Source organism: Engraulis encrasicolus, chromosome 15, assembly GCF_034702125.1.
Source record: "Engraulis encrasicolus isolate BLACKSEA-1 chromosome 15, IST_EnEncr_1.0, whole genome shotgun sequence".
In the NCBI taxonomy this organism is placed as follows: domain Eukaryota; kingdom Metazoa; phylum Chordata; class Actinopteri; order Clupeiformes; family Engraulidae; genus Engraulis; species Engraulis encrasicolus.
The window spans coordinates 39,951,901-39,965,898 of record NC_085871.1 but is presented as its reverse complement, the minus strand read 5'-3'; the positions used below and the strand labels follow the sequence as shown (position 1 = coordinate 39,965,898).

At 43.4% G+C, this 13,998-nt stretch overlaps 1 protein-coding gene across 1 annotated transcript in view; it reads right to left on the bottom strand.

The window, feature by feature from the left end:
* ccdc87 (coiled-coil domain containing 87) overlaps positions 1-13,986 on the bottom strand; it is a 25,299-nt gene extending 11,313 nt beyond the window's left edge. Inside the window, exons 1-8 of the mRNA XM_063217747.1 lie at positions 13,534-13,986; positions 13,296-13,435; positions 12,248-12,364; positions 9,837-9,970; positions 8,979-9,258; positions 8,648-8,753; positions 7,272-7,372; positions 1,833-1,990 (exon numbers count right to left, since the gene is read on the bottom strand). Of these exons, the coding sequence (XP_063073817.1) occupies positions 1,833-1,990; positions 7,272-7,372; positions 8,648-8,753; positions 8,979-9,258; positions 9,837-9,970; positions 12,248-12,364; positions 13,296-13,435; positions 13,534-13,708 (1,211 nt within the window). The 5' untranslated portion in view covers positions 13,709-13,986. The remainder of the gene's footprint in view (positions 1-1,832; positions 1,991-7,271; positions 7,373-8,647; positions 8,754-8,978; positions 9,259-9,836; positions 9,971-12,247; positions 12,365-13,295; positions 13,436-13,533) is intronic.
* Between the last annotated feature and the right edge of the window lie 12 nt (positions 13,987-13,998).

Genomic DNA, 13,998 nt, shown 5'->3' with positions numbered 1-13,998 from the left:
ACACACACACACACACACACACACACACACACACACACACACACAGCAACAGTGCTCTCTGAGGTCCAATTCTGTCCGCGCCTGTTTTTACACATAATGACCAACAGGTGGCAATAAAGAGTGACTGTGCGGTGCACAGAAATTCCCCTCAATACAGCATGCTGAAGCTGCCATGGGATTCATATCATCATTGACAATAATGCATTATCTAGAGAACTATTCATATGATTAAATTATTGTTATCAAACATATATCAGTACAATAGTAGCCAATGATTCAAAACAAAATTACAGCAAATACAAAAATTATGTTGAAATGTTAGAAATAGTACACAGTGTAAATATATTCAACAATTAGAGTAACTCTCGAAGAATTTAAAATTACAATTTTTTTCCCTGTGAAACTGGCTATGAGATGAAGAAACTCAACTGATTGAGGTGCGTATCGTATACTCTGCTTCATTGAGTAGGGTACACTCTCTCAATACATTGGGGAGAGTGGTGAAACTAAAACTACACGTCCCGCTCTGTGCTGCTTAGTTGAGGAAACAAGATGCCACACAGCACAGGGACATTTAAAGACCCCTTTTGCAACCCTAACATCTCCACAGGTCAAAGGTCAAGGGCTGTGGGAGTGGAGTGTCGAGTGAAGACGTGGTGTGTGGTGCCTGGGTGACCACCTCTTGAGGACAGTTGTATAAAGTAGAAGCAAAACTACTCTAAACTAGGGATGTTAACCGGTAACCGGTTAACAGATAGTCGACCGGATCAACTTTAACCGGTTAATATTTTCTGCCACCGGTTAACCGTTAACCGTGTAATAATAATAATAATTAAAATAATTAATTTCCTCCCAAAAAGTCCCAAAAAGCCATAATTTTGAGGTTTTAGTACGATAATTCATCATTTTCCATCTGGCAACAGTGGCTGGACATGGCAGGTCCTGTCTGTGCATCAAAAAAAGGCCTATGTGAAAATTTAATTTTTTAAAAATCAGTGCTGTGCATATCAGGCACGCGAACGCTTTTAATTTAAGATTACCGGTTAACCACCGGTTAATGAGTCTCAGTAGCCAGTTAAAAGTTTTTTCAAATTTCGCCATCTCTACTCTAAACTACTACTAAAGATGTACAGTAATTACAATACTAGTGGTGTGATATTGCATGGTTTCAACTTTGTAGTATCCTCCTTCTAGTGTTGTAATTTAATTACATCTGAAAGAGTATTTCTACAACTCTTCTCTTGAGGATGTGAGGCAGGCTGAGGGTCAAGTATGTTTATAACAGTTAGTAGTTGTAGCTTGTAATTCTAACAGGTTATGTTTATGTGAAATGTGTGTGTGTGTGTGTGTGTGTGTGTGTGTGTGTGTGTGTGTGTGTGTGTGTGTGTGTGTGTGTGTGTGTGTGTGTGTGTGTGTGTGTGTGTGCAAGCATGCATAAGTGTGCATGCAGGCGTGTGTGTGTGTGTGTGTGTGTGTGTGTGTGTGCGTGCGTGCGTGCGTGCGTGCGTGCGTGCGTGTGTGTGTGTGTGTGTGTGTGTGTGTGTGTGTGTGTGTGTGTGTGTGTGTGTGTGTGTGTGTGTGTGTGTGAATCGCGAGCATGCATTCGTGCATTAAACTGTGTGTGTGTGTGTGTGTGTGTGTGTGTGTGTGTGTGTGTGTGTGTGTGTGTGTGTGTGAGTGTGTGTGTGTGTGTGTGTGTGTGTGAGTGTGTGTGTGTGTGTGAGTGTGAGTGTGTGTGTGTGTGTGTGAGAGAGAGAGAGAGAGAGAGAGAGAGAGAGAGAGAGAGAGAGAGAGAGAGAGAGAGAGAGAGTGAGAGAGAGACGTGTGTGTACCTCTGCAAGTCTTCAGCCAGGCTGAGTCTTTGCTTCTGTTGGACGGTTTGGCTTGTGGCGAGCAGCACGATTGGAGAATGGGGTCGAGGAGGAGGGGCCTCCATTTCCATCTCCTCCAATAGCGTCTCTCGACTCAGCTCTGGCATAGATGTACACCCCTACCATAGGTGACCAATGTAAAAGTAGAAGAAGTACATTTATGGCCTACGTACAACATTAGTACATGGTATTACACAATTATAGACACACCTTTTCACTTCTACTTTTAAATTTCACATTGGCACTTCCACTTCATTTTAATTATTATCAGTTTATTTTCTATTTTACATATTTTATCTTTTTTTCCCCTCATTTTTATTTTATTTGTCATTCTACTTCTTTTTGTTATTTTAAAACATTTATTTTTATTGTACTTTTTTTCCCTTTATTTTATTTTTGCATTTTAATTACTCGCATTACTCTCCTATTGTTAATTTACTGAAGCTTTGTTATACTTTCCCTATTGTTATGTATTTGTTTTTGATTGTAAAGTGTCCTTGGGTATTTTGAAAGGCGCTCAAAATAAAATGTATTACTATTATTATTATATTATATTACATAGTGGTTACATGGATGTCAAACTCAGGCCCGGGGGCCAAATTTGGCCCGCGGAGCCATTTTATTTGGCCCGCGAGATCATTTCAAATGTATATTACAGTTGGCCCACATACACCATAACTGTGCAGCGTATTAAGATTTGAACATGAAAATGCATATATCACAGGAATATGAGTGGGCCCAGGCCATTGAAACAGCTCACACTCAAATGCAACAGAATATTTGCAGGCACATTTGAACTATATGGGAATCTGTTTAAACATGAATTTAAACATGAGCCATTTTAGTCAATTTTCGTTAAAAAAAAAAACTAGAGATGCACCGGATCCTGATTTTTAGGATCCTGCCGGATACCGGATCCACTGCTTAAGATCCTGCCGGATCCGGAACCGGATACTGGATCCTACGAAAGGGTTGAAACACATAGTCTACTCGCACACGTGGGCCCTTTTTATTACGTTGGCTCAAACTTTTTTAGACTTATTGGCTTACTGACAAACTGCCTGCAACGGCCGCTTCCAAAGGGCTCTCACTCCATGCAGTGATTGGGGTTGTGAAAGACTGACTGAAAAGCCTAGGCTACGTAAAAACTAGAGATGCACCAGATCCTGATTTTTAGGTAACTGCCGGATACCGGATCCACTGCTTAAGATCCTGCTGGATCCGGATCCTGTGAAAATCCCTATTATCCTGCCTTTTCCGGATCCGGTGCATCACTAAAAAAAACATTGTGTTTGGCCAGCGACTTTGCTCCAGATTTTGATTTTGGCCCTCGGTCAATTTGAGTTTGACACCCCATTGTACCAAATGAGGTGGCAAGACAGTGCTGTTACTGGAAAAAAAGAAAAGAAAAAAAAAACAACCTAAAAACGAAACCCCTAAATTTGATCCAACACAGGGCCCAGAGGCTGGTTATGTAACACTACTGTGAGCTCGACAATACCAGGCAAAAGCTCACAACATGCACTGACGGGGAGTGTCCATGAACGGGGAGACCCTTGCTGGCTAAAGGGGGATTCATACTTGGCGTGACTGGCGCTACCCTCCTTCATACTTCACTCGCGACGATGGCGCGCGCCGTCACGTGACCCAAAATGACGTCACGCGCCGTAGCGCGAGCAGCCGTGGCGCGAGCAGCCGTGGCGCGAGTTCGTGCACCCCACATTTTTTGTAACTTGGCGTGCGCCACCAGCGACCATGTAGGTAGGCAGACAAAGCAGGAGTTGCGAAGAGAGGCTACAGCTACTGTAGGCTACTACAGAATGGATTCTGCATCATTTTGAGGATAATAAAATGTCCTAGAGAGTTATTTTATCTTCTCTGTTCAGTTCAGTGAAACAATTGTTTACTTTGTTCAGAAGCACGTTGTGTTCGGCGATCTATTTATAAATTCTGCCGCCAGAACAATGCTCTCACATGGTCTTGGAATGATCTGGCAATGTAGGCTACAACAAAAATCTATGTTTCAATGTGGTAAGTCACAAGTCAGATGTTCAGTAGCCCTACAGCAGCCGTGTTTGGCTTTCTATTTTATACATCCGTAGAACCCATGCTGCGAGTTGCGAAAGATACTGCAGTCTCTCTCATGAACAGCAGAGGGCACTTCCGAAAATGCGAGCGATAGCCTGTTTGAAGTATGAATAGTCTGGCGCAAGTGATGACGTCATTGATGGTTCTCTCGCCAAACGCGCCAAAGTGCGCACATGAAGTATGCAGAGCCCTTAAATATAGATCTGGGGAACGCTAATGTGTGTTCAAGGGTCAAGACCAGTTCACAGGGGCGCTAATCTGGGTGTCAGTGCAGAAGTACTTCTCCTATTGAGTCGTATTGCAGATTGGGAATAGAATATTGGTTGTTATTTCAAATGCATAGAACCATTCCCTTCCATCAATATAATATTAAGGTCTTGTGCCAATGACCAATTCGTAAAGTATTACTAAAGGCCCTGTCTAATGTTGTAGTAGTGTAGTACTATGGTAGTTAAAGGGACACTGTGTGNGATTTTAGTTGTTTATTTCCAGAATTCATGCTACCTATTCTCTAATCTTACCTTTTTCATGAGTATTTACCATCATCATCAAATTCCAAGTATTCATTATGACTTGGACATTTGCACTTTTCATACATGAAAAGGGGAATCTTCTCCATGATCCACCATTTTGAATTTCCAAAAATAGCCATTTTTAGCTGCAAAAATGACTGTGCTTGGGCCATACTAGAAAATATGTGTTTATTACTTAGTAAGCTTTCATGAAAAGGTCAAATTTGGCAATAGGTGACACAGTTTCAATGAGCAGCATAGTTGCAGTACCTTTTTTGACCATTTCCTGCACAGTGTCCCTTTAAGTCTTTTCAATGACCATTACAGTGTTCCACTGGTGGAATGATGCACATTATGAGACTAAGGTCAAAGAATCATCTAGTAGAGTAAGATAATCCAAACTACGCCCACCCAATGCAAAGGAATATGCTCAAGTTTGGTCTCCTAAGGAGGCGTTGTCCCCTCCTTCTTCTGTTTTTGTGGTGTTTGGTGGTGGCTTGTACAAGCTGTGCGCTACTGTGTACTACAGCTCCAAGAGAACTCGATTTATTCTCAACCTAAGATCTGCAAAGGTCACCTAACCAAAGGTATCCTAAAGGGGCGTTCATCTGATATAAGATGGATCCCAGAAATGCCTGAAGTATCTTTCTTTCCTACACAATTCTTTGCTAAGGTCCCCTGAGCTGTGTTCGGCCAGCTATGGCCATCCTGCTGTACATAGACCCTCCACTCTGGACTCTGGAACATATAAAAGTGCCTGTGAGGACTTTGTTTAGCTACCCACCCAGGGTTTCTCCCTTCTCAGACTGATAGTGCACTCCATTTGTACTGGCAAGGAGTGTGTGTGCGTGTGTGTGTGTGAGTGTATGTGTGTGTGTGTGCGTGTATGTAGTAGGCCTACACTGCATTACACTGTAGTAATGGCATTGTGCATACACTGTAGTAAAGGCACTGTACTTTATAGTGACAGTGTTAGTAGTGCCAGTGTACTGTACTAACTATTACCCTGTAGAAATGAGACTATGCTTGGTACCTGTAGTCAGGGCTCGAGTTGTAGGGGGATGAGGGGGGATGCCATCCCTCCAACAAAGAAAATGGTCTAAAATCATCCCCCTCGATGAAAATGGTCAAAAAACACCCCCCTCTAAAATAGTCCTCTCTTCTTCACATATTGTGTTAAAATTACACTCTCTAACAACAACATTTTCAATTTTTTCTCGGGGGAGAAACCCCCGAACCCCCAATAATCACAATCGATCTTTGACCATCCCCCCTGGTTTGATTTCGCAACTCGACCACCGCCTGTAGTGGCAGAGTTATCAGTGGACTGAGTGGTCTTTGTAGTACCAGTGTGCTGAAGTGCAATCACCCGCAGTAGTGTGAATGCTATTAGTGACAAGTGTGCATATTAGATGTGTCCGTTGCATTATTGGTGTGAATGTGAACAGTAGCAGCATTGTGCTTAGTAGTGTGAGTATTGAGCTGTGCGTGTATTCTTCATAGTACCAGTGTACTTATTAGCGGTAGCAGTGTAACCTCTTAGTGGTGTCAATGCAATGAGTAGTGGCATTGTGCTTAGTATTGTGAGTATTGTAGTAGTAGTAGTAGTAGTAGTAGTAGTAGTAGTAGTAGTAGTAGTAGTAGTAGTAGTAGAGTAGTAGTGGTAGCGTATTGAGCAGTAGGGCTGGGTATCACAGCCATGTTCCTGTATCGATTCGATTTCGATTCTTAGGGCTTTGAATCGATTAATCACGATTAAATTCGATTCGATTCGATTCATTCCGAATTGATTCAATCCGTTCCCTTCTTGGTGCAAGGATTTCGCCCAAAAGATGCTGTTGCCTATGTTTATATAAAAATGTCAAGGGGCTGTGGCTTGACAGTGTCAACAGATTGCTAATTTGTAATAAGTAGGCCTTGGCCTAATTGACTAATACCTGCTGGGTATTTTCCAAAGACCTAAATTAAACAAAAAGAAGAAAAAGAAAAAGAACAAAAAAAAACGATTTTGTGCCCTGTGAATCGATTATGATTTTTTTTAATGATACTGATCGATTATCGATTAAATCGATTATTTTACCAAGCCCTATTGAGCAGTGTGTCTATTCCTTATAGTACCAGTGTTCTTATTAGCGGTGGCAGTGTAACCTCTTAGTGGGTGTCAATGCAATGAGTAGTGGCATTGTGCTTAGTGTTATGAGTATTGTAGTAGTAGTAGTAGTAGTCGTAGTAGTAGTAGTAGTAGTAATGTAGTAGTGGTAGTGTATTGAGAAGTGTGTGAATTCTTCATAGTACCAGTGTTGTTATTAGCATTGGCAGTGTAACCTCTTAGTGGGTGTCAATGCAATGAGTAGTGGCATTGTGCTTAGTATTGTGAGTATTGTAGTAGTAGTAGTAGTAGTAGTAGTAGTAGTAGTAGTAGTAGTAGTAGAGTAGTAGTGGTAGTGTATTGAGCAGTGTGTCTATTCCTTATAGTACCAGTGTTCTTATTAGCAGTGGCAGTGTAACCTCTTAGTGGCGTCAATGCAATGAGTAGTGGCATTGAGCTTAGTATTGTGAGTATTGTAGTAGTAGTAGTAGTAGTAGTAGTAGTAGTAGTAGTAGTAGTACAGTAGTGGTAGTGTATTGATCAGTGTGTCTATTCCTTATAGTACCAGTGTTGTTATTAGCGGTGGCAGTGTAACTTCTTAGTGGTGTCAATGCAATGAGTAGTGGCATTGTGCTTAGTGGTGGCAGCGTGCTTTAGGTGGATTATGGTAATCTCCTTCTCCTTGTTGTGTTGGCTGTGTCCTGTCCTTACCTTGAGTCTCCTCCAGGGATGGTCAGTCACATGGAACTCGTCCTCTGCCTGCACTGCGGGGAGCTCCTCCACTGGCTCTATAACAGGCACGCACATCAATACACACACGCATGATTACCACAGAGACCAGCATTGTGCTACACGGATCCACTGACTTTCACTAGCTTAGCAACATATTCCCTCTTTTAACTTGTCTTAAAGCAAGACAACGGCTTACATGAAAAATAAGACACATTACCATCTTTATAAACCCCAGCCAACGATTTTAACTGTATTAAGCCCCAAAATAGTGGCATACCCCTTTAAAGGTACACTGTGCAGGAAATGGTCAAAAAAGGTACTGCAACTATGCTGCTTATTGAAACTGGGCTGCCTATTGCCCAATTTGATCTTTTCATGAAAGTTTACTAAGTAATAAAGTAAGTAATCAACTAATATTTTCTAGTATCGCCCAAGTACAGTCATTTAACAGCTAAAAATGGCTATTTCTGCAAATTCAAAATGGCGGACCATGGAGAAGATCCCCCTTTTCATGTATGAAAAGTGCAATTTTCCCAGTCATAATGAATACTTGGAATTTGATGGTGGTGGTAAGTATTCATGAAAAAGGTAACATTAGTGAATGGGCAGCATGAATTCTGGAAATAAACAACTGAAAATCTCACACAGTGGACCTTTAAGGAGGAGCTGGAGCACATTGCTGATTCCACTACGTGCACTAAAGCTGGACCCAAACTACACGACTTAAAAATCACATCAGGTTTTGAAGTCGGGTTGCGCTGCACACATAAAAAGAATCGCAACTATCAACCTTATCCCCGATCGTAAACGCAGAGACGATACCCAACGTTCTATTTTGATTCGTAAATATCAAACAGGGCTAAGAAGAGCATGGAGTCCTAATGTTCTTACGAAAATAAAGACTCCAGGGTCATCTATTAGGTGATTTACCTCTTAACTTCATCTGGTTTTTACTCCTGAACCAGCGTTGTAGGCCCCTGGTGCGTGTAGTTGTGTAAGCATCTCTACTGCCCACTTAGTTGGTATCACATCAGCAGATTTTGCTTCAATGATGCAATTAAACTTGGCAGCGAATGCAGCATTGCTACAACTACTGCTACTCTGGGACCTACAGATGCAGAGGCTGTGAGTTTGCTCTATAGCTGAAAACAAAGCAACATTTTATCGGATTCACTCAAATCCGTTGTCAAGCCAGGATGTAGCCTCAAATTTTGTTATCCTGTACAAACAACTAAAAAGTACACAGAAGTGCATTGAATTCAGAGTGCGTGTGTGTGTGCGTGCATGCGTGCGTGCGCATGCGCGTGTGTGTGTGTGCATGCGTGTGTGCGCGCGCGTGTGTGTGCATGCATTACCTTGGGACAGTTGCTTGCTGGTCCTCCACTCCTGTTGCTTGTCCAGACGGTAGGGCATGAGCTCGTATACAGTCTCCAGGTCAAAGTCACCACACTTCTCTTTGATCTGATTGGACAAAACATCACGCATTTCAGACAATAGTGACAGTGAAAGCCTTCTTAGCAATATGGTAGCAATAGATTGCTTATACAATTGTAATAAATTACTAACACATAATATACTTACTTACACCTCACACACACACACACACAGACACACAGACACACACACACTACTCTACATACACCTGTTCAAACATATACACACATACACACACAGGCCGGTGCCCACCTCTGCCAGATCCCTCAGCACGGCCAGCCTCTGCTTCCTGGATAGTGGCCGTATCCTGCCTGTGCGCAGGCTGAGGGTGATCTTGTCAGGGTGGTGCTCCGTGGTGCGCCGGTCCTCGTTGTTGGCCCTGTGGCTTGAGGCTCCAGAGCTGGCACTGGCGGTGGTAGTGGTAATGGTAGGGGCGCTGGTACTGGTGCTGTCGGACCGTAGACGGGCCCTCTCCGTGCGCCGGGCTTTGATCTGCGCCGCGATGCCTTGCCGGATGGAGTGGACGTTCAGTCTGTCGGCCACACACAGTCAAAATACGAGTGTTCACACGAATAAGAGAAGTAATGCTCGAGTAGTGGTACTCACTCACACGTTGGTGCAGTCGAATGCCATGAGCATGTCCAGCAGTAATACATGTACCAATAGTATTGTAGTAGTAGTAAGTAGTAGTAGTAGTAGGCTAGTAGTAGTAGTAGTTGTAGTGGTAGTACATTTGTAGCAGTAGCAGTCATAGTCGTAGTAGCAGTAGTACATTCAGACGCCATCTGCACTGAAAGCAGTAACATCAATAGTATAGAATAGATAAGTAGTTGGCCCTGCCATGGCCAAATGATAGGGCACTGGGTTACTACACCGGCGACCCGGGTTCGATTCCAGCCTGCCTGGGTCACTGGCCGAACCTTCCCCATCTCTCTCTCCCCACTCAATTCCTGTCCCTCTGTAACTGTCCGGTCACAATAAAGGCATAAAAGCCCCAAAAATATCTAAAAAAATAAAGTTTAGTAATAACAGTAGTAGTAGTAGTAGTAGTAGTAGTAGTAGTAGTAGTAGTAGTAGTGCTCAAGTAGTAGTACAAGTAGTAGTGCTAACACGTTGGTGCAGTCGGATGCCATCTGTGCTGCCAGTCGGCTGCGGTTGGCTGAGTCGGTGAAAACGGCGCGTCGCCTCATGCTGTGTAGCAGGTGCAGGTAGCTCAGGTACAGCTGCTCGCACTGATTCAACACCTGAGGACAAACACACAGAAACACACACTGTTACAGGCCAATGGGTACAGGAGGACACTAATGAAGTTTCAAAATTGAGTTTCAAAGCCTTGTGCAATAAGGTGAAATACTTTTTACATTTATTTATTTATTTAGACAGTAATATCTCTACTTTTAAAACATTTCTATTTTACATTTCCCTTTTTGGTCCTGTGTAAGCGTGGCTGTGTCCACTTTTGCTCTACTTAAGTTGCATGTATGCAACACATGAATTTCCTCACTGAGGGATAATAAAGAGCATACTTACTTACTTACAAACAGTCAATACACACCTCAGCCATGAATTGAGATAGAGAGTGGAAGGGTGGGATTCGAACCTGCAACCCTCTGATCTAAAGCCCATCTCCTTAAAGTCCCAAGTATGTTCAACTGCAGTGTGCAGGGGAGGGGGCAGGTCTGGATGACATCTCCCTCCTCCCCCCTGAGCACATCTCCCTCCTTATCATCCAGCGCGAAGCTTCTACACAGGAAGGAAAATAGCTCTGGAAGTCATAGCACCGTGCACTTAGAAGAAAGATGCAGAGTTTTCACAAATAAAATCGTAGTTCCACTCTACTCCACCACTAAATTATAATGGCGTTTGGGGAGTGTAGGAAGCACGAGCGCGGGGAGCTTTGACTAAATTATAATGGCGTTTGGGGAGTGTATAGGAAGCACGAGCGCGGGGAGCTTTGAACGCGTGATGAACAGAATGCGACCCTGTTTATAGTATAATTTAATCCTGAGGGAAATTAATATAAGGACAACATAGTATTTGTTAACGCATGGGGTCTACTATGAATTATTAAGTGTCTCTTCTGGGGCTCGGTCGGCCTATCATAGTTTGAAAACCAGATAGGCTATTTGGTGCCAGTTTCTAAAAATCGAAAGATGGGTGCTACAAGAAAAGTAATGTATAGCCACCAAGGAAAATTACATAGCCTACTGATCATTACAAAGCATTGGCACACCCAAGTGACCGTGACCGAGGTTCTGTCTGCTTTTAAACTAAACTTGCTCCTAGTCGACAGACCTGTTCTCATTCCGAGTCTGAACCTAAACCGTCTGCAACTGCGTTGGGTTCCATTTGATTCAACAGGACAGTTTGAAGTCGTGTTACTGTTACGGCAAGGTTAATGCTAAACAATGTAGGCTATAGGCCTAGTGCATATCTTTTCTGTCTGGGCGTAAGTTTGGAAGAGGGCCATCTTTCAATGCAAGTGCCGAGATGGTCCGTGTAGTAGGCTACTTTTTTGCGCATTCATATTCTATTTTGGAAGTCGGACGAGAGGGACTCCTATGATCACTAACGCTTGGTTATCACTTATGAAATGGAACCAAGCCTTTATTTCAGGGACTGAAAATTTAGTGACGCTCACAACCTCATGATGGTAGATATCCAGCAAGCACGTACCATAAGCAAATGTATTGTGCCTACATGTGCGTTAAACATATGCTTTTTAAGCGCGTCAAGGCCGCCTCAAACGTGCCATTTAAAGAATGCGCAACGTTTTCATTCTATGATTGGGCACCCATCTCAGCTCGATGTTTAGAAATTAACTAACCTGCGACCTCCACTCAGAATTAACACATTCAAATTAGACTCATATTAAAAATAGCCTAACCATACGGGTAGCTTCTAGCATTTGTTCATCTGGCGTTTCACTCAAAGCCCTCCGTGCTCTCTCCTACATTCCCGAAAATATTACAATTAAAAGGTTATTTTTTTTAATATAAAACTCGGCTTGAGCAATGACTTCCAGAAGCGTAGCGCATGTTTATAAAGGCGGATTCATAGTTAACGTAACTGGCATAAGGGGTAACATGGAAGGCACTGGAGCTCAATGTAGACCCATGAGTTAACAATAGGCCTACTATATGTTATCCTTATATTCATTTCCCTCGGGATTAATACATGATAGGCCTACAACACAGGGTTGCATGCTGTTCATTGCGCGGTTAACTCAAAGCTCCCCGCGCTCGTTTTTTCCACACTCCCCAAACCATTATAATTTAGTGGAGTAGAGTGGAACTGTGCACGGTGCAATGACTTCCAGAGCTCTTTTTCTTCCCGTTTGGAAGTTTAGTGCTGGATGACAAGGGGGAGGGGCTCGATGTGCTCAGGGGGGAGGAGGGAGATGTCATCCAGACCTGCTCCCTCCCCTGCACACTGCAGTTGGATGCTACTCCAAGTCTAAAGTCTAGGGCCAAGGCTACCCACATAATAAAATAAACAAGTAAATAAATAAACGTCCACACCTCGGCGAAGGACTGCTGCCGCAGCTGCTGGTTCTCGCTGCGGCTGAGGCAGGGGTCGGGACGCGTGGAGCGCAGGTCGGCCCATATCAGGCCCAGCTCCGAACTGATCACTGACTCCTAATGGGTGGAGATGGAAATCAAGTCAAGTCAGCTTTTACTGTCAGTTTCTTCATATGCACAGGTCATACAAGGAAATTAAAATGGGGAGAGAGGGAGGGCAGAGGGGGAATAAATGACACAGAATACATCAGAGATGACTGATGAGGAGGAGATGGTTCATAAGAGATTGGTTCCATTCTGGAATTAGTATGACGTAAGATTCTAAGATGTCATCATGTCTATGAGCTGCCATGCCCCTTCAAGTAGCAGAGGTTCATGAATGGAGATCAATGGAAAAAAAATGAAAAGTCACGCCCATTTAGGAGATCGGAACTGATCCCATTTTGTTGCATTGGAGATGGAGATGCATGAAACGGCTTATCTTGGTTACCATATTGAGGATCTTCTAATACCTCTTTTCACAAAGACTGTGCCAGTAAAACCATTGTTGTGGTGAAGTGTTCTGGTCCAATCCCAATGCGGGAATATGCAGTATATGGCACAAAAAGTATATCTATGACCAGGCCTCAATATACAGTATGATACAAAGTTGCCCTTTGTGTTGCATCATGAAGCAGAAGGCCAGGCCCCTCGCCTTGCATCCCAAATAACTTCAGGGAGCCGCATGAGCGCATGCACGCCCGCACACACACACACACTCACACAAACAAACACACACACACACACACACACACACAGAGAGATCATGCCAGATAATTTACTGTCAATGTGCCAGATCCATGACAGCTAGTAGTACCACACAAAAGATAAAACAAGCACAACACGGTTGGGGCCATAGCTGTGCTGGGGTGCCAAACTGTGTAGGCTTATAATACCCAAAATGGTAGATCACATCAATTCATGTATGCCTATGAAACAAACAGGTTTATTGTGTTTATGTGTGTGCACTGTGCAGGGTGTTGTTGTGGCTGTCTACTAGCCTACTCACTAATGTGGCATGGTCCTCTGGAGACACAGGAACAGTGCATTTCTTTACCCTCTGCTGCATTTGGTAACACAGATGATGCAGTGAAGAGGGGACAGCCTTCTCTTGCGCTAACTGTGCTTCTTTGGCCTCCTGGGCCTTCTCTGAAAGACATGATTACGTGAGAACAGTCTGCACACTACTACCTCTGAGAATTTTGGATATGCATGGTACATTTTAGCAAGGGATGCTACTTGCCTACCTTGGCTATGCTTGGTATTATCATAGTCTTGAGACATAGAACGGAATTTCTGTTTGAAATCTCTGTAGGACTCCATCTGGGACACAGGAATGATTTCATCCTGGACATGGTCCTTCACTTCTCCGGCTGGACTTCTCAAGACAGTCATCATGTTTCCTTTCTTCCTGTCCACCATTACAGCGAGTCACAGACGGCCAGTAGAAATGTGTCGCCACTCGCCGCTGCCATACTTCCATTGCAGACCAGATAGAGTTAACTTCCCCATTATTGCAAACTTTGAAAGTCTCTGTCAACACGTGTACAAGTCATGCAGCGCCTTTTGGTCATACGTCGCTATGGGAAAAATCACTTACGACTTTAAATTCAAGGGCTGGTAGGCTATCAACTGCTCACTTCTATGTCAGTCAGCTGCGTGGTGCAAAATCTTTACCTTTCCTTTCTCTTCAGTTTGACAACTGAGGGCAG